Raw genomic sequence first — 23,402 nt, 5'->3', positions numbered from 1 at the left:
TTCCTAATTGCCCCAATAGATACCAGGGTGCTCAGGGTCAAATGATTCACTGCTGCTCTCTAGCTAAAGTGGGCTCAGCATCCTGTCGTTGTGTTCAGTTCGTAAAGAATCTTCATCCCTTTGTGAATCATAAGTCTCCTTGTTTGTGTTTAATTACAATTGATAAAAAGCCCTGTGTACGACAAGTGTGCGATTGCTGACAACTGCAGCAGTTGCTATGGAGATTTTGATGTTGTGAGCAGGGATTATGACTTGAGTGAGAATGGAGCAAATGAAATTTTAATTTTAACACATCCTGTTCCTAGGTAAGTGTGGTTTTCGATCATGGCAAGACAATGAGATGAGGAAAACAAGTCTGTCCATTTTGGTTGTAATAATCCTGTGTGAGACACATCACACGTGATCCAACCCCGCTACTGATACTTCACTACATCTTTTTAATTTGGCCTTGTACAAGACATTTTGTGCTGGTGGCTGCCAAGCCATCAACTCACAGGGATTTTATAGCTCTGGTTGTGATTTCCCTTGGTCACTGTCAGTACTTTTGATGTTTTCCTGCCTTCTTCTACCCGAAGGGAGCCAACCTGACCAGTCAGGTTTGTGCATGTGTAGAGAGAGAAGCATCTTCAGCATTGCCTTCATCTTAACCAGCACTTTGTTTTCTAGCCTACTCCAGTGGGATCTGTTCATGTAGACTCTGGGACATCTGCAGTCACAAGAGACAGCCATGTCCATAGGGACCGACCATCACAGCAGGCCCTTCGCAATCAGGTGCGTTGCTCACTGCTGCCTCAGCAGTGCCACAGTGTTTGGCACCGCTTGAACAGGAGAAGCAGGAGCCATTAGAGGTAGCTGGGGCTGATTCTTGCCTTGATCATGGCAAGCACAATTCCTGCTTTATTTAGAGACTGTGATGTGTGCAGAATTTTGTCAAAGCTGAAATGTGTATCAGCCAGCGGGATTCCTCATGAGCCAAGTGGAGTACAGTTTGGGATGGGTCGTTTTTGTGTTGTTTGTGGGTCAGCTGTTTGATGCAGTGACCCATGTGGGTCAGACCATCTGACCTACCTGGCCAACAACATTCCTTTGGGTGTTTTTACTTATGGCACAGGGTCCGTGGAGGAGACCAGCAGTTGTGAGATGTCAGCCTGCCCCCAGGCGCTCTCTTCCATGGGCCATGCAGCTGCAGTAAGGATGCGCCGTGTCCTATTACACAAAACATATCCTTCCCAGCAAGTCCGGTTCATGGCATGAGCATTGCACAGCGTAAAGGACTGCCAGGGCAGGGTCCCTCAGGGAGGCTGGGCATCGTGGTCTGGAGGAACCGACCGTTGCTCAATGTCCCCATTTGTTCCTCTTTTGGTTGGTGTTGAGAGTTTGGGTTTTCTGTATTAACAGAACTGATCAGAAGTCCAGTACATCTCCAATTGCCAGTTCCTAGCCAGACTTGTTGGTGCCCTTGCTTCCCAGTGAGTGGTTCTGGAGTCACACTGCTCCTGTACCCAGCGTGTGCCGTTCTCGCTCCTTGTCTGATGGCTCTGGTCCCACTGGGCTCCTGTGGTCTGGGGTTCCTGGGTGCAGAATCAAGCGTGAGTTGTAATAACCTGTCTGGGCTCAGCATTCCCCATCCCATGCAGCTGGGCGCTGGATGGCAGAGCCGCTAACATAGACTAGAACCCCTCTAAAGCCATCAGCTGCAATCAGGGCAAACACCCCTCGTTAGAAGTGTTGCTTGTAGGAAGCTGGATCGTGTGACGCATGTGTGCAGTGCTGTGTTGGCGCATGCTCCTTGTTGGGGACTGGTTTGTGAGCACTGGTCAAATAATCTGCTTTAGTATCTTGCCTGATTAATGCATTAACCCCCTTTTTCGGAGTGCTGGTCCCTAGTTTTCTGCTTTGAAAACAGAACTCCGTGCTGTGTACACAGGAGGCATCATGTTTGCTTTATGGGACAACAATGCCTGGCTTCATTTTCAAGCGTGTCTATTCACCAATCCTAGTACGTAGCCCAGAGAAAACCATCCTGTTCCCAAAATACTACGGAAGCAGCCTTTGGTCCTTGCACTTCTGAGCTGACACGTAGCTGACATGTATTGCATGGCGAATCATAGAATCACCAGGTTGGAAAAGACCCACAGGATCATCGAGTCCAACCATTCCTATCAATCACTAGCCCGTGCCCCTCAGGACCTCATCCACCCATCTTTTAAACACCTCCAGGGATGGTGACTCAACCACCTTCCTGGGCAGCCTCTGCCAGTGCCCAATGACCCTTTCCATGAAAATTTTTTTTCTGATGTCAAGGCTGAACCTCCCCGGCGGAGCTTGAGGCCATTCCCTCTTGTCCTGTCTCCTGTCACTTGGGAGAAGAGCCCAGCTTCCTCTTCTCTACGACCTCCTTTCAGGTAGTTGTAGAGAGCAATGAGGTCTCCCCTCAGCCTCCTCTTCTCTAGGCTAAACACCCCCAGCTCTCTCAGCCGCTCTTCAGCAGCTTCGTTGCTCTTCTCTGGACATGCTCTAGAGAGTTCTGTCACTGCTTTTACCTCGCCTGTACTGAACGTGCAGAATAATTGAATAATCCCAACATGCAGGGAAATTCGGTTTGCTCTCACCCAAATAGAGCTCTTCTCCAAGGGCTGTTCCTTGAAAGTGCTGAGCAAACAATTTCTCTAAAGGAAAATGTAGAAAAAATAAACCCCCAGAGCAGTGAACCGGAGGGTTTGGGTCAAGGGGCCCAAATCCCCAGATTTAACTGCTTTGTTTTTGTTCCCTGGTGTAATATCTCCAGAATCTCTGTTACAATATTTGGGTTCCCAGTAAAGATGCTGAGAGAGTGATCTCCTTTTCCTGCAGGAAGTGCAGCTCCGTACCCTCTACCACAGGTGGGTGAGCCCTGCCTGCTCTGTCATGAAGCACTGATCTTGTCTCACAGTTCCGTAGCTGGTGGGAAGGTGATGAGCATTAATGGGAATTGATGCTGTCAGACTCACAGCATCACTTTCTCAGTGTCGCTGCTTGGGCTGCACTTTGGGTGGTACAGCTCAAACCTGCTTCAGAGCCAGTTTGTCACGTACTTGGCTCTAGAGCTAAAAGAGAAAAATCTGGCTCTTGTGGCTTCTAGAGGGTTTGCTGGAATCTGGTTCCAGGCTCCTAGGCAGAAGGGTGCTTCTCCTGACGCTGATGTAGTGCAGCACCACTTCTTCGCCAGCTACCTGGTGGTTTAGCACTGAGGGTCTGTCTTCTCCTAGCTTTGTAAAACCTGCATGTAAATTCTCCACCTGTTTATGATCTGGTGACCTGCACTCATTAAATAAATATTCCAAGGGAAGCACTCTCCTTGGAATGTCACCCCATATGCAAAGTGTCAGCAGTGCCTCAGGCTGACGGGAAGAATGTGTAAGGAGAAGATTTACCAGGGCCAGCCTGGCCAGGACCACCTCTAAGGCTACTGTGCCCATGAAGTGGGTTGGTTCCTGCTGGCAAGAAGAGCGGCTCTGTGGGTCACTCTGGCAGGGAGACAGAGATCACATGCAAAGGGAACGACAGCCAATGTTTTAGGAAATGCCAGGAAACTCCTTTCTTTATTCTCCTACTTTTCCTACACACTTCTGGCACAGTTGAGCAACAATTTACTCGTTCACATTCATTCAGAGGTTTCTGGAGTCCGTCTCTGCTTGCTGCTCTGTCTTCTTTCTTGTTTTACTGTGGCCCTGAGCCCTGTGGCTCCTCTTCCTCTGGCCAGAGTGTGGGCTCACCCGCACAGCCGCAGGGTGTAACACAAGCAGTGCCGGGAAGGGTACGGCCATGCACCTCCCTCCAATTTCACTGCTGACAACCTGCTGGTTATTCACTCGAGCCTCTCGTGTCCTGGCTAGGTCCATGGCGTCTCTGTTCAGCGTCCCTCCTGCCCAGTCCGCATTTGCTGGGACGATGTTGCTGCTCTGCCCTGGCTTCTTTCAAACGCGTGCTCCAACTTTGAAATATTCGCATGCATTTCCATACAGCGTCCATCAGAGATGCCTCTTAAACATGTCCTGTTGGTTGTGTCAGGCTGACCATGTCCTCTGCTGTTGGCCTGGGGCCGACACAGATCTACCTATTTGTCCTGCAATTCCCACTCTCAGGAAGTGTTCCTCCAGCTGATCGATTGGGCTTAGGGGCCCTGAGATCTGGGTTTAGGAGAATGCAGGATGTGTTGGGTGACCTGTAAGGAGCTTCACATGCAAGTGCAAAATGGTTCTTCTGATAAACAAACAAAATGTAATTGTCTAACCTTGGGGCTCAAGAGGAAACTGTCAGCAAAGGTGTTTTATGTACTTTTCTGCAGAAACCCAAAAGCCACCAACCCTCTCTCCAGCCAAGCAGGTGTGGTGGATGTTTCCCTCTGCCCTGTACAGGTGAATCCGTGTGTGGAGCTGGCTTTTGGTGAAATCAAACGTGGCTTTGTTTTATGTTGCACATTTGAGTTAAGAAATGTGTATGTCAGGGAGGTTGAGCTTGCTCATCCCACCCTGCTGCCGTGCTAAGTGCTCTGGCGTGTGCGACCTGGCAGCCGTAGTTACACACAGTGCTAGCACATTTATGTCTGCTGGAACCTGCGGAAATGAAGCCGTGTAAAGACATAACTTCCCGAATAGGTCTGAGCTTTCTCTTCGTGTAGCAGCTGGAGGAGAAGTAGCCCACTCCAGTGGGGGTCACTACAGGCTCCACTGAAGGACGAGGGGCACTTGGTAAAGTGAAATTTAGCCCAGCTAAAAGTTTAAATGCCTTGCTTTTTGCCAAGAAACTAACTCACTAACCACCACCCTTTAATCCTTCCCCTCATTCACCATCTGCCCTCTTTTCTGTTTCTCTGGTGCTTTGGAACCGGTGCATAGGCATCATCGGATCGCCGAGGGGAGTGGGAGATCCAGCCCAGCCGGCAGACCAGTACCTCCTACCTGACAGCTCATCTGGCTGCAGACCGGCACGGAGGATCAGTACAGGTACCTCCTCCCTCTGACAAGTACAGCCCTGCTGTGAGAATTGGTGTTAATGCCCCTGAATTCTCCTCACATTGCAGTAACATCACAGGCAGGAGAGCGATTTCACAGGCCTGTTTGATCCTGTCCTGTGCGTAACAATGCTCAAGCCATCGGTTTGTGGGACCCAAGCTGCAATGGCCAGTGTCTTTGTTGTTACTGCTTCAGGGAGGCTTTTCCTCTGAGAGCCATTTGAACTCACATTTGTCAAACTGAGCAGAGAAAACAGTGTGTATCAGCAGGTCCAGCCTATAAACACCCCTCTATCCCCACCTTGAGGATGCTCTCGAGCAGTAAGAGGCAGCTGAAAGAAGTGCTGAAGCATAGAAGCCCCACAAACATTAGGAAAACAGTTGAGTTGTTCCAGTTCAGACTTCACGGGTGAGGTTCTTGTCAAATTCCTGCTGCTTAATAGAAATCTAGGAATGCCAGATGGAAAACATGCAGGGGACAGCTGCTGTGAGGAGACTGTGTTGCCACTGCTCCCTCTGGCTGGAGGGGGACTGGCTGAACTGTCACTGCAGTGGCAGGGGTGGTGACCCCGCTCTCCAGCTCCCTAGCACACGTGTGTTTTCGTTCCGGATGCAGCATCAGGCCAGCACCAGCACGAGTGTCGGGGCATGGTGGCTGTGAGGCAGATCTGCGGGGGACTGCACTGTGGAGGATGGATGAGCAAAGGATGCGCAGCAGTGCCAGACTGGGGCACTACAGCTAAATATTTGAATTCCTGAAGAGACTGCTGCTGTTTATGGAACCATTCCTGCCTCAGGTTTCCCTTGGGCTCAGTGAGGGACTTTCCTGTGCTGCTGCCAATGGAAGATGTCTGGGCGTTCTGGAGAGAGGATGCAGGAGTTGTTCAAGCAAACAAGAACTATCCAGTATCACTGAACTCTTTGGCAATGGCCTGCCCAGAAAAGCTGGCTCTGGTGCCAGACACAACACTGTGAAAAATGGCTCTAATGGAATGAGAATTAGTGCCTGGAGAGGGACAGAGCCAGGAGACAAGAAACACGGGGTGCCCCTAAATGAAATGCAGATCAGGCTGTGGGTTTTACCTACTCCTGATGCCTGGCTGGATTCAGTGGGTTTTTGGGCTTGATCAGCCACATTCCTGTTTCCGAGATGTTTTACCAAGTGGAAGAGAACCTGGAAGCTAAGGAGGAACCAGCATATGTAGCTCTGATCTCAGACATAGGCAGGCAGCAGACCAGACAAGTGTCCAAGGCCAGGCTGAATGGGGCTCTGAGCACCTCAATCCAGGGATCAGAGTCCCTGCCTGCGGCACGGGGTCAGAGTGGGTGTTTTTTACAGGTCCTTCACAATGCAAACCCTTCCATGATTATGTGAATTCAGCTCTCAGAAGAGGTGTTTTTAATCATCATTTTTATGTAAGGGAAACAGTTTCCTTGCACAAAGGTGGGATGAACTGTCTCCCTATGAGCAGTGCTCTGCCACCTGCAGCAAGAAGGCAGTCCTAGGCTGAGTTTGACCAGGTGAATTGCCCACCTGAGCAGTTTACAAGCCCATCTGTGCCACTGTAAGCATGACAATTCTGCTTATCTGCAGCCAGGAATAGTAAATCCACTGCTGTGTGCAGCTGCTTAGCTGCAGACGCTTAAGCATCTCTCAGCTGATGCCCAGCTCACACTGAACCTTGGGGTGCCAGCAGCATCAAGTGGCTGTTTCACCTAAGACGATGGTTTGATTTGCCACCTCAAAACAAAGTGGTGGCATGTGAAAAAGAGGAGGAAAAGCAAATCCTTTTGTAGAACTAAATCCTTTTGTAGTGTGAAGAGAAGACAAGGGGCTGCCGCTCAAGGAGAGCCCAGAAGTGCCCCGGAGCCTGTCCTGACTCCCAGGTGGAGCACAAAAGGGGCTGCCAAACCTCAGTCCCATAAAGGCTGCTTGGGCAGTTGTTACGGTGATAAAGCAGGGACAATTCCCCAGAAAATTCTGTGCTCTCCTGGCAAATGTCTTCTCATGGTACCGGCAGGCAATGGGAGTGAGGCCTGTAACAGTGTCAGGAGAATGCAGTCAATGTAATACAGTTTTGGGGCGGGGGGTGGATTAGGTGTCAGCCTTCACACTGGTGGCTGCCCTCCTAGACTCCCAGAGTGGCGCAGCCTCCTGTTCTCCTTGGGATCCACCAGGCTGCTCTCTCCAAACTGGGCCCATGTTCCAAAGACATCCAAGACCACAGCAGGCTAAGAGGGTGCAAAGAGATAGGGGCAAGCAGAAGTCATTCTGCACGTTTTCCTCTGCCACAGCAGCCCTTGTCCAGGCAGGTGGAGACGCATGATGTGCAAGGGGGTTTGTTAACAGGCGTTTGTTTGTGTTGCAGGTGGTTAGCTCGACCAACGGGGAGCTGAATGTGGATGACCCAACTGGAGCACACTCCAACGCGCCTATAACAGCGCAGGCAGAGGTGGAGGTGGTGGAGGAGACTAAGTACGTTTGCTTTACAAACAGGCTTTCCACCGGTGTGGTCATTAGCCCTCTTGGGAATGAGTGGGGGTGTTTACCCATGGTGGAGTGCTCGTGTCCTGTGCCCTTTTCCTTGCATATTGCTGCTTCTGTGCATGGTGCCTTCAGTGCTGCTGCTGCTGCTTCGTTTTCACACTTGTCGTGGCTGGTGAGCATAACTCTTCCTCAGAGCATGTATCACAAGGTAGCACAAATACCAAACAAATGTGAACTGGTGTCAGGAACCCTGGTGAGCATCCCCTGTTCCAAAAGAAGAACGCACTGTACTCTCGTGCTGAGAGCGTAGGAGTAGCTTGAGTGCGGCTCAGGTTGTTGCTCTAAAAATTAACACTTGATTTCTCACTGCAAGCAGTGGGTGCCAGGTATCCAGAATGGTCCCAAAGCAACTCGTGTGGGGATGGGTAGTTGTCTCCATGAATTCTCTTGCTCCAGCCCAAGGGAAGCTGAGTGGGAGACACCCAGCAGCACTCCAGAGTGCTGGGGAAGAGCATGTTGCCTCCAAGCTGACCTCTTCTCTGCAGCTTGTGGTCAGGAGTGAGAACTAAGGCACAAAGTTGCTGCTTTGCCCATTTTGGCCTCCATTGCACACGTGCACCATCTTGTCACCTTGTGCATGATCCTCAACATGGGACCATCTCACTGCCTCTGAACTAGAGCAGGACCTGGCAGGTCACAGCATAACCTTGACACTCTGTCTGCAAGAGGAGGAGTAAATTGACCCTAGGGCTGCCTTTGAACCAGCCAATGCTGTGATGCCGTCTGGTTTTAATGGGACTGAATGACACCAGTGTTGCTTGTCCCGTGTCATTTGTCTCAGGCTCAGTGGGAACGTGTGTTAGGAATGGCTTGTGGGAGTGTGAGGGGAACCAGCAGGCAGGAGGAAGGGTGTGTTGATGGGAAAGGTCCATAGGTGTGTGTCAGGCTGAAGCCAGTGCCGTTTGTCCTGGTCTGCTGTCTATTCCTCTCTTCCTCAGGAAGCGCTTCCGCGTGGTCCTGCTCACTGGTTGCTGGCCTGGGTGTGATCCTGGCAGCAACGTGCCTGAGCAGCAGACACACTTTCTCCTCCCAGACAAAGGAGCGAGCCTTGGGTTTGGTCCAGGCTCCTCATCAAGATTGGGGAGGACTTGAGGCACAATTTGTGGAGTAAGCAATGTTTCTCCTGGGTGCAGGCAGTGTGGTGTGCCAAGACCACCTGTTTTGCATCACAGGCTCAGACTGCAGTGGGTCTCGCCGGGCACGTGGCTCGAGGCAACTCCTGGGAAGGATGGGGCAAACTGCCACCCTTAGCAGCCCCTGATGCTAGGGAGAGCCAGCTGGCATGGTGGAACCACCTCCAGCCTGGACCTGCAGCAACTCGTGGTCCAGACCTCACATCCATGGGCAGGGGAGACATCAGGACAGGTGAAAAGAGTTGGGAAAGGGCCAAGCTGCTCAAGCCATGTCTCACAGCACATTGAAATGTTCTGTCTCTCTCCAGTGCTTGTTTTTGTGCTCTCAAATTGGCTTTGGAGGTGCTGGGAAGCAGAGCACAGGCTGCTTTGCACTGAAAGGTTCAGGATCTCTCGTAATTTCCAAGTGTAGCCCACTTTGTTTCTCTTGCATAGGGAAGGCTGGCTTCATCCACCCCTGCATCCATGACCATAAATGCCTCCAGTTAAACGAGGAGGGCAGAGGACTTTGGGGTTCTGCTCCACTGTGAAGTGGGCCAGAAGGAGCTAGAAGGCGCTGGAGCTGGAGCTCTGTGTTTGGAGACAGGATGCAGCAGCAGAAAGGTCTTTCCCTGGTGCTCCTGGCAGGCAAAGGAGCTGTGCAAATGCTTCTGCTTTGGGGAACACTGGAGCAAAGCTCCTGATCCTGGCTGTGGGTTTCCCTGAAGGGCAAGGTCCCAGAGTAGAGCCATGATCTAGCCCTTCTGCTTCTGGAGCTGCCGGGGACAAGAGCCATCTCCTTTCCTGGTGGCCCTGAGCCCCTTTCTGATCCCAGCCCCAGATGAGAGCCTCCTGGGAATGGTGCCAATCTGGAACACAGGGGGAGACCCTGGACAAGGTGACAGTTGGCAAGAGCAGAGGTGGTGAGGGCTGGGGGTGGGCGGCGAGCAGGCGTGGTGTGTGTCTGCCGGTCTGCACGGCACGTTTGCATGGCTGCAGTGATCACTTCCATCCCACCTCTGTGAACTAATCGCTCTTTCTTCCTTTCTGTGTTTTTTCTCTACACTCTCTGTAGCTGCCTGAAAATGCTCAACTTGTGGTGAGTCCCTCTCTCCAGTCCACATGCAAGGGGGAGCGGACCAGACTAGACAGGGGCTGGCAAAACCAGACCAACCCAACCCTAAAAGGCACAAAGCCAAAGCCAACCCTGAGCTGTTTTGGTTTTAGGACCGTGATGAGGACCAGTGCAATATTGGGGAGGGTGCAGGTGGTGTGTGAGAGGCCTCATTAGGCCAAGTGATTTGGCTGATCTCAAACGCAAACGATGGATTTTAATCCTTTCCACCTCCCCAAACTGTTATGTCCGTGAGCAGACGATGTCTAATGGAGTTGGGCAGAGTCGGAACCAGGCTCACTGAGTGTCTTGCAAGAATTCCTCCCACAGACGATTATGAAGAGAAAGCCCCACATTGGGTATTGAGGGGAGAGGCCAGTCACTTCCTCAGAGAGGGCCAGGGCCTGTATCATTAGAGAGGGTGGAAAGATGTGGCCACAGGGTCATCATTAGTGACAGAGCCCCTGCTTCGAGAGGGCTGCTTTCTCCAAGCACTGCAGCTGGCAGCCGAGGGTGCAGGTGAAGGGCCAGAGGTGTTGGAATTAGTGCCAGCCCAAGACCAGCTCAGGCACATGTACAGTTTTATCCAGGTTTGAAGCCTGTAGTGTCACAGTCCCAGGGTGTCCCATGGAGGTGTTCCCTCCCTCCCTCCCTTGCCCCTTGGGGAATCCATCTACCCAGTAAGTGGACGACCAAGCGGAGACTCATATGAGGAGTTTGTAGGTCCCAGGGAGGGATGATGGGTGGAAATTGCTATGGAGTGAGGTAACAAAGCCCGTGTGTGGCGAGGAATGTCCTTGTTGGATGGGAGACTGACCCCTCTGCCCTGCTCTCCACAGGCATTGCCTCCAATACCTCTGGCATCTCTGGCTTCTCTGTATGTCGTAGTCTGGAGCTGTTCTCTTGGGCATTGTCTGCATGCAGAGAGATCACGTTCTGTAATTGTCAGCCTGCCTTATCCCTTTGTTTTGGTGTTTTGCCTCTGCCTGTCTGAACTGCCAGGACTTCATTCCTGAACCCTTCCCTGGACCTCTGGGTAACAGTCTGAACAGCTGGTCATGAGGGAGAACAGCCAGAAGTCAGTCAGCTCCCTCCATTCGGTGCCCAAGACACAAGTGCAGCTCAGCCCTCTTCTTCCCTTGCCCGCTGCATGTGGAACCATAACTCGTGCATTTTCCATCCTCTCTTCCCCATGACATTCCCCCTTACTCACTCACCGTTCCCCAAGCCTTGAGGGAAGTTGGCTGCTGTGGGAGAGGTTAAAGCAGGAGAGTGGCAGATGGCCCAGGAGAAGATGACAGAAGAGCAGTCCTGGGGCAGGGGTGAGGGTGCCAGCTATGCGTTGTGTGCTGCTGATGTCAGCCTAGGCAGGCAGGGCACGGCTTACTCCAAGCCCATGTTCCTGCAAGAAATGCTTAGCATTTGCTCTCGTCTCACTTCCAAACCAAGCCTCTTTAGGAACCTAAAAACAAATTGTGGTGTTAAATGTCCCCTGGCCATCAGTCCATGCAGGCCAGAGGAAGGTGCGGTCAGAGCTCCCCGTGTTGTCAAGATTGTCTCCCCAGCAGATGATGTGAGCCGTCCAGCCAGGCTCACAGGGAGGAGTGGTCACTTCTAGATCCTGGACTATAGCTTGTGCATCTGAGAGTGAAAGCGGGAAGGGATCTGTTCCTCCAGTTCTGAGAGGACAGCAGTGTAATGCTGACATGACAGAGCCACAAAGGACCCAGTGGAAATTGATTTGGAGAAGTTGTTTGAATGCTTTTTGTCTGGCTGTTGGTAGAAGATGCTTGTTGGAAAGAATCGTCTTTGCATACTCAGATCTGCTCCTTAGCCAGGCATCCCTTCCAGCAGCCTGAGGGAGCAGTGTCAGCAGCACCTGGCTTCTCTGGAGATCCCTGTGAGGGCAGGAGAGAGAGACACGTAGCTCGGGAGTGGGACTCCACAGAGCAAACACCTTTCTGCTGTGCAGAGGATTCCTGACAGCGGGCTGAGGGTAGAGAGGCAGATGTTCCCTAAATGCCAAGTAATCCTGTAGGAAGCTGGCAGGACTAGGAAACCTGGGTGACTGCTGTCAATGTATCCCACCAGCGAAACCCCTGCTCCTCGTGGTTCAGCTGCGATAGGCATTTTTCCCCCTACCCGAGCCTCCACAATCCATCCTTGCTTCCCTCATCCCTGGGTGCAGTGCCCCCACCTGCTGTCAGATGGGGGAAGAAGCAGGGTTCTGTGTACCAGCATGGAATGATTTATCCAAGGTGCACGCTCTGGTGAAAGGTTCAGTAAAGAAATCTGGTCCCCGAGCCAAAACCTCTTTGGAACCTGTCTTTTTAGTGAACAGTGGTGGACAACGTGTGTCTTGTAGCAGGGAAGAGCAGCCAAGGCTCACTGATCCCGGTCCAGGGTTCGGACAGAGGGAGCAGAGCATCAGGGTCCTTGTTCACTGCTTTCCAAGATGGCTCCGTGTTCCTGCCCAGCCGAGCCTTGGGAGGGAGAGAGCCTCACTCCAGGTGCCCAGGGGCTGTGCCTTTGAGCAGGGAACCCCTGGCATGTGGCTACTTGCCCTTGTTGGTCCCAGGCTGGTGGTGTCCACCACCCACTGGCGCCTCCGGCCTTGCCGCCCATCCCGCGGTAAAGCAGATCCATCGGGGCCTCGGGCCAGGCACACAGGCACCTTTGCATGTGGCTGAGTGGGGGTGGTGGGGACCTTCCCGGGGTGTTGGGCGCGGGGCTCACTTCCTTTGTGCTTTGTGCCCCAGGTGCTGCTGCTTCTTCAAGAGGAAACGGAAGAAGACGGCTCAGCGTCACAAGTGACCGGTGCCTCCTGGGCCTTGCAGGAACCATCATGCCTGCAGCTTCTGCCCTGTCCCACTGGAAGGGGCTTCTCTTTAGGGGGGAGGAGGAGGAGGCATAGGAGGAAGAAAGAAAGAAAAACAAACAAAGTGACATTTTAAACCAAAAAGAGAAGAAAACGTTCCAAAACAAACCACTCCGGGGTGGATCAGCTGAATGGTCTCCCTCGTTCACTCCAAGCCTGAAGCTCCTTTGTGGGACCAGGACTGTGGCTGGCTCAGGTCTTGGTCGCCCTGGGAGGAGGGCTGGCTGGCTGACCCTCCTTCCCAATGTTTACGGCGAAGGCACCGTTCATGCAAACCTGAGGACTGTGCTTAGATCCCTCTCACCTTCCTCCCCTGCGCTCTCTGCTCCTCCGTCCTCCTCCCTCCTTAATTAAACAAAGGAATACCGTAGGCTCCGTGGCTGTGAGGGCAGGAGGATGCGGCGCAGGCAGGAGAGCTGGGCGGGAGAAGGGCCTGGCAGCAGCATGAGACAGTTCCCTCTGGCTCCCTGGGAACAGGCATGCTGTAATGTGCAAGCTGTGAGGAATTTGCAATCTACTGTTCAGTTAGGGTTTTCCTGGCTCCCTGGCACCTCCCTCCTCCGGCAGCAGCAGAGCAGTGTGGATTGTTTTACAGAAGCTGACGTCGTTGCACTTTTTATTATGTTTAGCATTTGCAGATGCACATTGTATCTGGAACCGCATGGCCCCACGCGCAGGCACAGAGCCCTGGCTGCAGAGGATGCAGGGATGTCGGCTACAGTGCCCGACGCCACCTTGGGCCGTGTGCTGAGGAAAGCATACTTGAATTTTCCATCACCCTTCCTTGCTGCCGGTGAATGTCCCTGCCGTGGTTTCCTACGCCGTGGTTTCCTACGCTGTGGTTTCCTACACCGTGCCTAACCCCATCGGCCAGGAGACGCAAGGCCAGAAGGGAGCAGCATCAGCTTTGCTGAGCTGGAGGAGTTTGCGCTGGCTGAAAGGGCAGATACGGATTAGGGGGACTGGGAGGCGGCTATTGCCCAGAGCACAGAGGTTTCTTAGTGCGGACAACTGGGCAGCCTTCTCCGATCCCTCTGGCAAGGTGGCTGTGAACATCTAAGAGCTTCCCTGGCAGGGGAGAGGACACTTCACTGCCTTAACACTGATTCCATCTCCAGATGGTCCGGTGGGTTTGATTGGAATACCCTCCTTGTCCTCCCCGAGCACGGACCTGGAGTGGGGCCCAGGGCACACGGGACGGACGCCGTTCCACCCCTCAGGAGAAGCCACGGTCCTCGCGTGCCCCCGCTGAGCCATACCAAAGGGCTTGGGGCGCTCTGCACACAAACAAACATCCTGCATCCTGCTGCACTGTTTCAAAACTGGGAGGAGGCGGAGGCTGCCCAGGCAGAGTTTTGGGAGAGCTCAAGCAGCTTTTGGAGAAGTTGTGCTCCTCATATTCTGTGTTTCCACGTGTGACACCCAACCAGGCTGGGACTGTTCACTTGAGGGACTTTGCTTGTCATCAGCTCCGGCCTGGCTCACCCTGAAAATCCCAGAGAACATGAAAGGATGAAAGGAGGAAAGGGAGAGACCATTTCTCATTATCGTTTGCTTTTGAAATGATGACCTGTGTAGCTCAGTGTGGAGTGGCGCTCAGGAGGGGTCCAGTTCCTCAGGCTGTGCAGGAATGGGATTAGGGGATGGATCATCCTGGGCAGGGAGCTCATGGCCATGCTCTTCGTGCTTCCCTAAAGCGGGCAGTGTGGTGTCATGCCAGGGCGAAAAGCCTCACTTCCTTGCCAGGATCCCCGTAGGGCATCTGTTCGCTGTTCTCCGCTGCATTCTCTCCATGCCTTATCCCGACAAGCGCGGCTCAGCGTGGCGTTGCCCACACACCCACCAGACATCGCGTGCACCCCACTTCTCATTCCACAAAGCGCTTTCCCCAAGCTGTGCCGTGGGCCAGGGAGGGAAGGGGATCCCTCGCCTTCTCAGTCCCTCCTGCCAGAGGGAGGATGGGGACTGCGGCCGCCTTCCACCCCTCTCTCTGCGAGCTCCTCTGTGTCCCTGGCACAGGCATTCCCTCTCTGCTCTAGGAAACCATGGTTTGGCGCCTTGGGAGGGGGGAAAGGGGCAGTGGCGCTCGTCCAGAGTGGTCCTGCCCGCTGCCGATGGAGCTGGGCCCTGAGGCATGCGTGTTGCTGCCCTCCCAAGCCCCACTAAGTGCCTGTCACCAGACTCAATTCCTTCTGCATCTCCTGCCATGTTCGGTCATTCCTCGCTGCCTCCAGCCAAGGAGCAGCTCGTAGTTGCAGCGTATGTAAGTGTTTGCAGGGCGAGGGAGGGCGGGGGAGAGGGGCCATCTCAAAAGGTTTTGTTCTTAAATGGGGTTTTTGGTTCTGTTTTTGTTTTGTTTTGTTTTTTTTTTTAAAGTGAATGTATTTGATTGTTTAGAAACTTTCCTGACCTTGTTTTGAAGTGGGTTGGTTCGGAAGCTGTTTCACGGTGACCCACTGCCGCTTCTCTCCGGAGATCCGATGTTCTTTTAATCCTGCGATGATGTGTTTGTAGGGGCGGCCAGGCCCCCCGGCATGCTGGTAATGCTCACTTGTACCAACCCTCTTGCACTATAATCGCATGTTGGGTGCTTCGGAAGGGCGGAGATGAGGTGGGGCTGGGGTTTTACATAAAAAAAAAAAAAAAGGCAGGTTAACAGCAAGTCCCATGCTTGTGGAACCGCTGTCTCCTGGGAGCTCAGAGGAGCCTGGGAGATGCAGCCGGATGGAGCCAGCCATGCGGCGCTGGGAAGCAGGGCATTACACCTACCAGGGCGAGCTCCCAGCTGGGGACCCTGGGCATGAGATGAGGGCTCCGGGGCCGCACGGAGGGGGCTCCAGCCCTGTGCTGGCCTCTCAGTGGGCTCTCCCATGGTGCAGCCCCCCCCAATGTTGCGATGCAGTCTTCTGAGGTATCAAGTGAGATGATTATTATTTTTTTTTCAATAAAACGTTGCACTGCTGCATTCTTTTCCATGGACAGGCGTGTTTATTCCCTCTTCCTGACAAGATTGTGTGTTTTCTTTCCCTTTGGTTCTCTGGGGCTTTCTTGGCAGCCCTCCCCCTGTCAGGAGCTCCGAGCCCTCCTTGGAGGCCCACGCCAAGCTGGAAGCTGTGGAAGGTGGGAATGACCCAGGCCCAACAGCCTAAGTGCCACCTTTCCCTGCACCTTTGTCCACTCGCCATTCTGTCATGTAGGAAAAAAAGAAGCCCTGTGCTGTATCCATGGAATCAAGTGCCAGGATCGTGAGGCTTCCAGTGTGCCAATAGCTGCCGCTTATTTATGCTCAGTACAGAGCAAAGCGTTGAGGGAGCTGCCACCTATCAGCCAAACACTGCACCTTTTAAAGCAGCTTTCCCTGTATCTGCACAGGGCGGCACCTGCAGATCAACTCTGACTCTTAGGAGCTGCTCTGTGCTGGGATCTTTGTCAGGATGCTTTTTCTCCTTCCATTTCCCAGCCTTAAACACAGTATTTTTAGCATGAACTTGCATCTCCCATTCGCAGAAGCTGCTCTGGGGACACTCGTGCTCTGAAAAGGAAGTCAGACCTCAGCGTTTATTTCTCTGCTCCTTGGAAACCTGCATCTGTCCCAGGCAGCTCCTGCAAAAGTCCCAATTAACAGCGACCGAGAACTATTTGAGCAGATATTAAATAAAACCCGTATAACTCCCATGTATTCAACTAATTCTGGCAAGGATTTGAGCAGCGTGAGGCGTTCCAGGCCAGGCTGGATGGGGCTCGGAGGCCCTGGTCCAGCAGGAGGTGTCCCTGCCCGTGCCACGGGGCGGGACTGGGTGGGCTGTGAGGTCCCTTCCAGGCCCAACCATCCCATGGTTCTGTCACTGTACCAAGCCAGACGTGGGAACCTGCAATACTACAAGCGCTTGTGCGCTTTGCCCCGGTATTTAAGAAGAAATTGGGACCAGATCTGGTACTGAAGAAAAATTCTGGCTCCTCTAATGAAGGCTGCTCGCTTCTCCCCTTCCTTGTGCTTTACCCCGCAGCCCTGCCACACATCGGCTCCTGGGCTCAGTTCTGGCCCCTCACCCCAAGGACACTGAGGGGCTGGAGCGCGATCGGAGAAGGGAACGGAGCTGGGAAGGGGCTGGAGCACAGGGGTTGTGGGAGCGGCTGAGGGCCTGGGGGTGTTTAGCCTGGAGAAGAGGAGGTGAGGGGAGACCTCATTGCTCTCTGCAGCTCCTGGAAAGGAGACTGGGGCGAGGCGGGCGCTGCGCCCTGCTCCCAGGGAACAAGGGATGGATGAGAGGGCGCGTCCCCGAGCTGTGCCGGGGGGGCTGGAGGGCGGGGCGCGCTCCCGCCGGGCTCGGGCGCGGCCCCGGGACCCCCCGGCCCCGCCCCCCGCAGCCAATCCGCAACGTGGCGGCCGCCCGTCGCGCCGGCGCCGCCCCCTCGGGAGGTGCCACCTCCCTATTGCCCCCCCCTAGACGTCGTTGGTCGCGCCCGGGCGCTGCGGTGGGGGGCGGGGAGCGCGGCGCGTACCACTTCGCGGCGGGGGGGGCGGATGCGGGCGGCGCGGCGGGCGCTGTGGACGGGTTGCGAGCGGCGCAGGATGAAGGTGCTGGTGGCGGCGGCGGCGCTGGGCGCCGCGCTCCTGCTCCTGCTGCCCGCCGCCTCGCGGGCCGACGAGCGCAAGAAGGGGCCCAAGGTCACCGCCAAGGTCGGGGGGGACCCTGGGGCGAGGGGGGCGAGCGGGGCCCCGGGGGGCAGGCGGGGGAGGCCTGGCGGGGGGGACGGGGCCTTGTGGCCGAGCCAGGGAGCTCCGGCCTGGTCGGGTTTGGTGACTCCGGCCTGGGGCCGGGTCGGCCGGGCGAGGAGATCGGGCTCTGCTGCTGCCCCCCCACAATCTACCTCTTCCCGCCCCCTCCCCCCAAGGTGTTCTTCGACCTGCGGATCGGCGAGGAGGATGCGGGACGCGTCGTCATCGGGCTCTTCGGCAAGACGGTGCCCAAAACGGTGGAGAATTTCATGGCTTTGGCCACCGGCGAGGTGAGGGCCTGCGGCTGCCGGGCTGGGCCTCACCCGGCGCCTGGGGCAGAGCTGGACAGAGGGGATTCTAGACCGATCCTTTGCCTCACTCTGCTTTCTCCCTTCCCACACCTAGAAAGGATTCGGCTTCAAGGGAAGCAAGTTCCACCGTGTGATCAAGGACTTCATGATCCAGGGAGGAGACTTCACCCGCGGAGATGGCACTGGAGGTAAGATTTGGCCCACACCAATATGGAGATCCGGCCGCTGTCCAGAAGCAACGCTCCCAACCCACAGCTGGGCCACCCCGGGACTGCTGTGGAGCTGGAGCATGATTCCACAGTGGAATCAGTGGGCAGGAGCAGGAGCAGAGCTGGCAGGGATCTGGCCTGGGAGCAGAGCTGGGCACTGGGCAGGGTTGGGCACAGTCAGTCTCAGCTGTTCATGTAACTGTACCTCTGCCTCAGGACAACCTGGGGCTCTCTGCTGTGACAAGTTCCCTCTGCAGCAACTGGTGCCTCTGCCGGGCATGCCAGGATGCCTTCAGTCCAATGGCAGCAGGGTTCAAAGCTCCCCCCAGCACTGGGCAAACACGAGTAAAGCTAACACTGTCAGGGCTTGGGCTTGCAAGCTCTTCCCTGAGCTGCTCCAATCCTGTGGGAGCAAGATCCCACCTGCCCAGTTCACGGGATGCTTTTGGCTTCCTCCAGCAGCTCATGGTTCCCTGCAGCCCAGCGGCGTCAGGAGTTAATCCCCCCTCGAGATCAGCCCACTCAGCCTTTACCCTGATGTATTTCCATCAGAGCAACACAGCCTTTTTTATCTTCATCTTAGGAAAAAGTATCTATGGGGACCGCTTCCCCGATGAGAACTTCAAGCTGAAGCACTACGGCCCTGGCTGGGTGAGCATGGCTAACGCTGGCAAGGACACCAATGGTTCCCAGTTCTTCATCACCACGGTGAAGACGCCGTGGCTGGATGGCAAGCACGTGGTCTTCGGCAAAGTGCTGGAGGGCATGGTAAGAGCAGGATCGAGTCCCTGGGGGAGAGCAGAATGCACAGGGGCTGCCCACACAAGCTGGGAATGGGCTGGGAGGGTTCCTCTGGGACAGGGTGCAATATGAGCTGGCTCTGCCTTAATCTGACACCTCTGCTGTCCCCAGGACGTGGTGAGGAAGGTGGAGAGCACTAAGACAGACAGCCGGGACAAGCCTCTGAAGGACGTCGTCATCGCCGACTGTGGCACCATTGAGGTGGAGAAGCCGTTTGCCATCGCCAAGGAGTGATGGGCCTTCCTGGCTCCGCCACATGGCCTGGGGCCCTGCGCTCTGCAAGGGGCTCATCTGGCAAGGGCTGTGGACCAGGGGCCGCTCAGCTCCCCCTCTGTGCATTCCCTGTGGGCCAGGGGTAGGTGAGCAGCAGCGGAGCCGCTGTGCCCCTTCCCCTGCTGCCTTCCCACAGGCAGGATGGGGCGCTGGCTGCTCTTCCCATCGCTTTTGTAAGAACAACACGAACCAATAAATGTGACCAATGTGTTTTTTAAAGAGCTGCTTCTCTCCTGTGCTCGGAGAGGCCTGGGTAACTCAGCATCCTTCAACCAGGTGCGTCCCTCAGCCCTCCAACCCCCTTCTTACACGTTCCATGAGGCTGAGGATTCACCGTAGACTCACAGAATAGTTTGGGTTGGAAGGCCAAGGGGTTGGATGGCCAAGCCCATCCAGTCCCACTCCCTGCCATGGGCAGGGATACCTCCCACTGGATCAGGGGCTCCAAGCCCCATCCAACCTGGCCTGGAACCCCTCCAGGGATGGGGCAACCACCTCTGCTCTGGGCAGCCTGGGCCAGGGCCTCCCCACCCTCACAGGAAAACATTTCTACCTAAGATCTCACTCAATCTTCCCTCTCTCAGCTGAAAACCATTCCCCTAATCCTGTCCCTGCCCTCCCTAATCAAGAGCCCCTCCCCAGCTTTCCTGGAGCCCTTTTCAGTACTGGAAGCTGCTCTAAGGTTTCCCTGCGACTTTCCCTTCTCCGGGCTGAACAACCCCAATACTCAGACTGTCATCATACAGGAGGTGCTCCAGACCACAGATCATCCTCGTGGAATAACAAAGCACAGCCATCTCTTGCCAGGCAAGTCCAGGTGATTTATTGCACCAAAGCCCAGATACTAAGGGGGTTTCCATCATAATTCGGAGTCCAAAGTCTCCATCTGCAACCCCAAACCGGAGCTCTTGCTCTCCCAACCAAGGTGCCTTGGGTGGTGATGGGCTTGGCAAGCAGTTGTGCTCCCTTTGGCTTCTCCTGCTCCTTTTTAGAGTTCCAGCAGCACCACAGGAAAGTTATTTGTACCGCAGGGATCCTTCCCTTGTTGGCTGGGGGCTTGGGGCACAGTGCAGGGGGAGGTAGAGGCCCTGTAGGACCCCACTGAGCACAATGTTGGGAAGCAGGTCTGCAAGGAAAAGGGGACTGGAGTGGCTGGCTTGGGCCCCACTATAGGAAAAATACTTTTTTGGAGGGGCCAGATGAGCCTCTTCCCTCGCAGGCATCAGCTCTGGGGGCCAGTGCCTGTGGTCCTCTCCTTACCTATGCCTGGCGGCTGTGTGTAGGGGTCGGTGCAGAAGCCGACGACAGGACGCTGGGAGGGTGGGTGGCGAGCGCTGCCAGGGGAGAGGGACACCAGTGCTCAGAAAAGGGTCCCGCTTTCATCCCAGGCGACCCAGACGCGTGCCAGCCCCCATCGTCCTCAATCCCATGTCTTGGGGTGCTTCATAGGGGTGAGGAGGATGATCCCAGTACTATGTGGGATAAACCAGAGAGCCCGCCAGCACCATCCACATCCACTCACGGGAGGCTGCTGGCCTTGGGGTCCTGCTGGCAGCGCCGCACCTTCAGGAAGTCCAGCACGTCCTGGGGCAGCTCCTCATTGTGGAACAGGACTCCCTGTGTGCACCGGGGTGTCAGTACCCCAGCCCTGCTCCCTGAACCGCTGCCGGATGGGACTTACCCGGAGGTAAAGCTCCAGGCCCTGCCGGCGCTGCTCCAGCACTTTGGGCATCCAGTTGGGGACGTGGCGGGGTGGGAAGTCAGGGACTTTGCATGTCTTCTTGATCTGGGACAGAGCACGGAGGGACACGATGGTGGTGTGAAGGTGCAGCTGGGGGCTGCTGTCCCCTCCCTGTGTCCCCTGCCACGCTGGAGTCTCACCCGCTTGTGCAGCGCCTGGAACTCACTGTAGCGCTTGGCCACCGTGTGCCGCCGACCATTGCACAGCACCTCCACCCGGAACACCTGCAGCATTGGGTGGCCACGGTGGCCTCCATCCTCAGCCATGGTGGCCACCATAAACAGCCACCGCAGCTTCCAGCCTCAGCATCACCAGCGGCCTCCCAGACACCCTCCTGCCTCGGGGTGGACACTTGGGGACCCTCATCACCCCACTGTCCAAGACAGGCAGAGCCCTCAACCTCTAGGGACATCCTCCCACCTCCCAGGTCGATGGGGACGTCACGGGAGGGGGCAGGACCCCAGGAGCAGATGAGGACCCCTCCAAAAAGGGAAGATAGAGATCTTCAGCCCCTGGGGTCGATGGGACAACCTCCCAACCCGGGGTGGATGGGACCCTGGCGCAGGCAGGGACCTTCAGTCTCCGCCTCTGGCATGTGGGGACACTCCAAACTCCAGGGCAGAGGGAGACCATGTCCCCCCAGTCTCCCCTTCCCCAAGGCAGGCAGGGACCCTGAGGACAGACAGGGCAACCCCCACCCTCTGGGGCAGTGAGGATCCCGGGAGGCGGGGGAGAGAGGAGAGGAGGGTGTTGGCATTTGGAGACCTTCAGCCCCTGGAGTTATGGAGGTCCCTGGGGACAGATGGGACCCAGGGTCACCCCCCACACACCCCCTCACTGTATTCCCCAGGGCCAGAGGGGATCCCCCCCAGGCCAGGAGACTCCTCAGTTTCTAGGGCAGAGGGTCCTCCCCCTGCTGGAACCCCCGTGGACAGGCAAGGAGCTCCCCCATCCCTGGGGACATCGGGAGCGGGGACTTAGACAGGGGCCTCCGTTCAGCCACCCCTGGGCCAGGGGCACCCCCACCCTCCAGGGTCCCATCTGGCCCTGTCTACCCCTGCCCCTGGAGAAGATGGGAGCAGGCAGGGACTCCCAGACCATGGAGCACGTAGGGACATGCCAGTCTGGGGAACCCATCAAGCTCCTGGGGAGATGGAGAAAACCCCTTCCTCCCATCCAGGGCAGGAAGGGACCATCACCCCCTCCTCAGGGCCGAGGAACACCCACCCACCCCCAACACACACATGGTGTCCCAGGGCACTTGGGGATCCCCAAAGGACAGGCAGAGGCACTGAGAGATCCCCACCACCACGGGTCAGTAGAGACGCCCCCCAGGCCAGGGATACCTCCCCTTTCAAGGACAGAGGTTCCCCAGGCAGGGACCTCCACCCCCTGGTCCCACAGGGGACCTCCGGGCCATGGATTCCCCCTTAGGGGCAGAGGGTCCCCTCCAACAGGGACCCAGGGGGGTGGTTCAGGACCTCATACCCCTGGGGTACACGGGGGCACCCACAGGCAGGCACCACCTCCCTCACAGAAACTGGGACCCTCTGGGACAGCCAGGGACCCCCAGCGCTGGGGCATGTGGGGATCATCCCCCTCTCTCAAGGGTTCCCCCAGCATGGGCCCCAAGCAGCCAGGGTCCTCCACCCCCAGAGGTGACCCCCCCCAGGCAGAGACCCTCCCAGCAGTCAAGGGTAGAGCTTCACCCCCCCACCTCATTAGGGAACCATGAGAGCAGGCAGAGACCCCCCACCCCACCGGGGAACGTAGTGATCTCCTGGGGGGCTCTTGGGGACCTCCAGCCCCTGGGGCAGCTGGAGAACCCCAACCTCCTCCCCTTCCTTGTGTGAGGATGAGACCCCCCCAGGAGCAGGTGGGACCCTTTGGACAGACAGGACCCCAAGGCTGGGGAGGGGGCAGGCAGCGACCCCTGGGACAGACAGAGACCCCTGCCAACCCCTGGGGCAGACAAGACCCTCCACTCCACAGTTAAGAGGGGACCCCGGGGCCAGGCACAGCCCCCCACCCCCCTTCACGGGATGAGGGGGCGCCATCAGGGACCCAGAGCAGGCAGAGACCCCTGGGCGGGTGGGGATCCCCCCGCCCCCTCCCCGGGGCACTGGGGGACCCCCGACCCTCGGGCAGGCAGGGATCCCCTGCGGGGCACCGGGGGGCTCCCCACCCCTGGGCAATGGGGCAGCCTCGGCAGGGATCCCCAGACCAGCCCCCCCGAGGTGAGGGGTCCACAACTCCCCCCCCCCCCGCTCCCGGGAACCCTCGGGGATCCCCCGCCCCAGCGAAGGGAGCCACCCCCCTCCGGAACCCGCAGACCCCGCGCCGCCCATCGCGCCCCTCACCGTGCGCGCCCGGTCGGGGCTGCGCGCCCCGGGCTGCGGCTCCGCCGCGGGGATGGAGACGGCGATCATGGCCCGGAGACCCTCGGGGAGGGTCCTGCCGCCCCTTCGCGGCCCGGAGGCACCGCGGGGAACCGGCTCTGCGGGGACAAGGGGAAAGGAAAGTGGGAAGTCGGCGCGAACTGCCCTTTCCCGTTTCCACGGGGAATCGGTTTGAGCGAAATCCACGGTCCCGGGGGCGCGGAGGAGCTGGAGCCGCCCCCCGCAAACCGCACCGGGGCCCCGCTGAGCTCAGATCCTAAAATCGGGCGCTGGGAGCAGGCGGGAAGGCAGAGCGGGGGCAGG

The 23,402-nt window shown here is 56.4% G+C and overlaps 3 protein-coding genes across 12 annotated transcripts in view; 2 read left to right on the top strand and 1 right to left on the bottom strand.

Annotated features, from left to right (window-relative positions):
- The window catches only part of CSNK1G1 (casein kinase 1 gamma 1), a 75,186-nt gene extending 59,576 nt beyond the window's left edge, over nt 1-15,610 (top strand). For 2 of the 5 annotated variants that reach the window (XM_069867202.1, XM_069867204.1), the window contains 5 exons: nt 667-771; nt 4,878-4,985; nt 7,363-7,469; nt 9,729-9,752; nt 12,527-15,610. In XM_069867202.1, coding sequence (XP_069723303.1) covers nt 667-771; nt 4,878-4,985; nt 7,363-7,469; nt 9,729-9,752; nt 12,527-12,581 — 399 coding nt within the window. In that variant the 3' untranslated portion in view covers nt 12,582-15,610. Of the gene's footprint in view, nt 1-666; nt 772-4,327; nt 4,398-4,877; nt 4,986-7,362; nt 7,470-9,728; nt 9,753-12,526 lie in introns of those variants that run through there. The other 3 variants (XR_011338320.1, XR_011338321.1, XM_069867203.1) reach the window with 3 other exon arrangements.
- Nucleotides 1-19,178, top strand: part of PPIB (peptidylprolyl isomerase B) — a 151,295-nt gene extending 132,117 nt beyond the window's left edge. Inside the window, exons 2-6 of one of the 2 annotated variants that reach the window (XM_069867213.1) lie at nt 17,167-17,224; nt 17,542-17,655; nt 17,771-17,864; nt 18,469-18,653; nt 18,798-19,178. In XM_069867213.1, coding sequence (XP_069723314.1) covers nt 17,171-17,224; nt 17,542-17,655; nt 17,771-17,864; nt 18,469-18,653; nt 18,798-18,920 — 570 coding nt within the window. In that variant the 5' untranslated portion in view covers nt 17,167-17,170 and the 3' untranslated portion in view covers nt 18,921-19,178. Of the gene's footprint in view, nt 1-17,166; nt 17,327-17,541; nt 17,656-17,770; nt 17,865-18,468; nt 18,654-18,797 lie in introns of both variants that reach the window. The other variant, XM_069867212.1, reaches the window with a different exon arrangement.
- A 581-nt stretch (nt 19,179-19,759) lies between these two features.
- Nucleotides 19,760-23,305, bottom strand: SNX22 (sorting nexin 22). Of its 5 annotated transcripts, none has more exons than XM_069866484.1 (6): nt 23,061-23,305; nt 20,841-20,924; nt 20,641-20,745; nt 20,482-20,576; nt 20,220-20,293; nt 19,875-20,085 (listed from the first exon to the last, which is right to left on the bottom strand). In XM_069866484.1, the coding sequence occupies exons 1-6, from the start codon at nt 23,127-23,129 to the stop codon at nt 19,976-19,978; spliced, it is 537 nt and encodes a 178-aa protein (XP_069722585.1). In that variant the 5' UTR covers nt 23,130-23,305; the 3' UTR covers nt 19,875-19,975. The 5 variants fall into 5 exon arrangements, with proteins under 5 accessions (XP_069722582.1, XP_069722583.1, XP_069722584.1 ...); XM_069866485.1 differs by having other exon boundaries at nt 20,683-20,745; XM_069866481.1 differs by lacking the exon at nt 20,220-20,293 and having other exon boundaries at nt 19,760-20,085.
- Nucleotides 23,306-23,402: the final 97 nt, after the last annotated feature.

Source organism: Phaenicophaeus curvirostris, chromosome 12 (assembly GCF_032191515.1).
Source record: "Phaenicophaeus curvirostris isolate KB17595 chromosome 12, BPBGC_Pcur_1.0, whole genome shotgun sequence".
NCBI classification, from domain to species: domain Eukaryota; kingdom Metazoa; phylum Chordata; class Aves; order Cuculiformes; family Cuculidae; genus Phaenicophaeus; species Phaenicophaeus curvirostris.
Note: the sequence above shows the minus strand (reverse complement) of the source record. Positions and strands in the feature narration are given on the sequence as shown.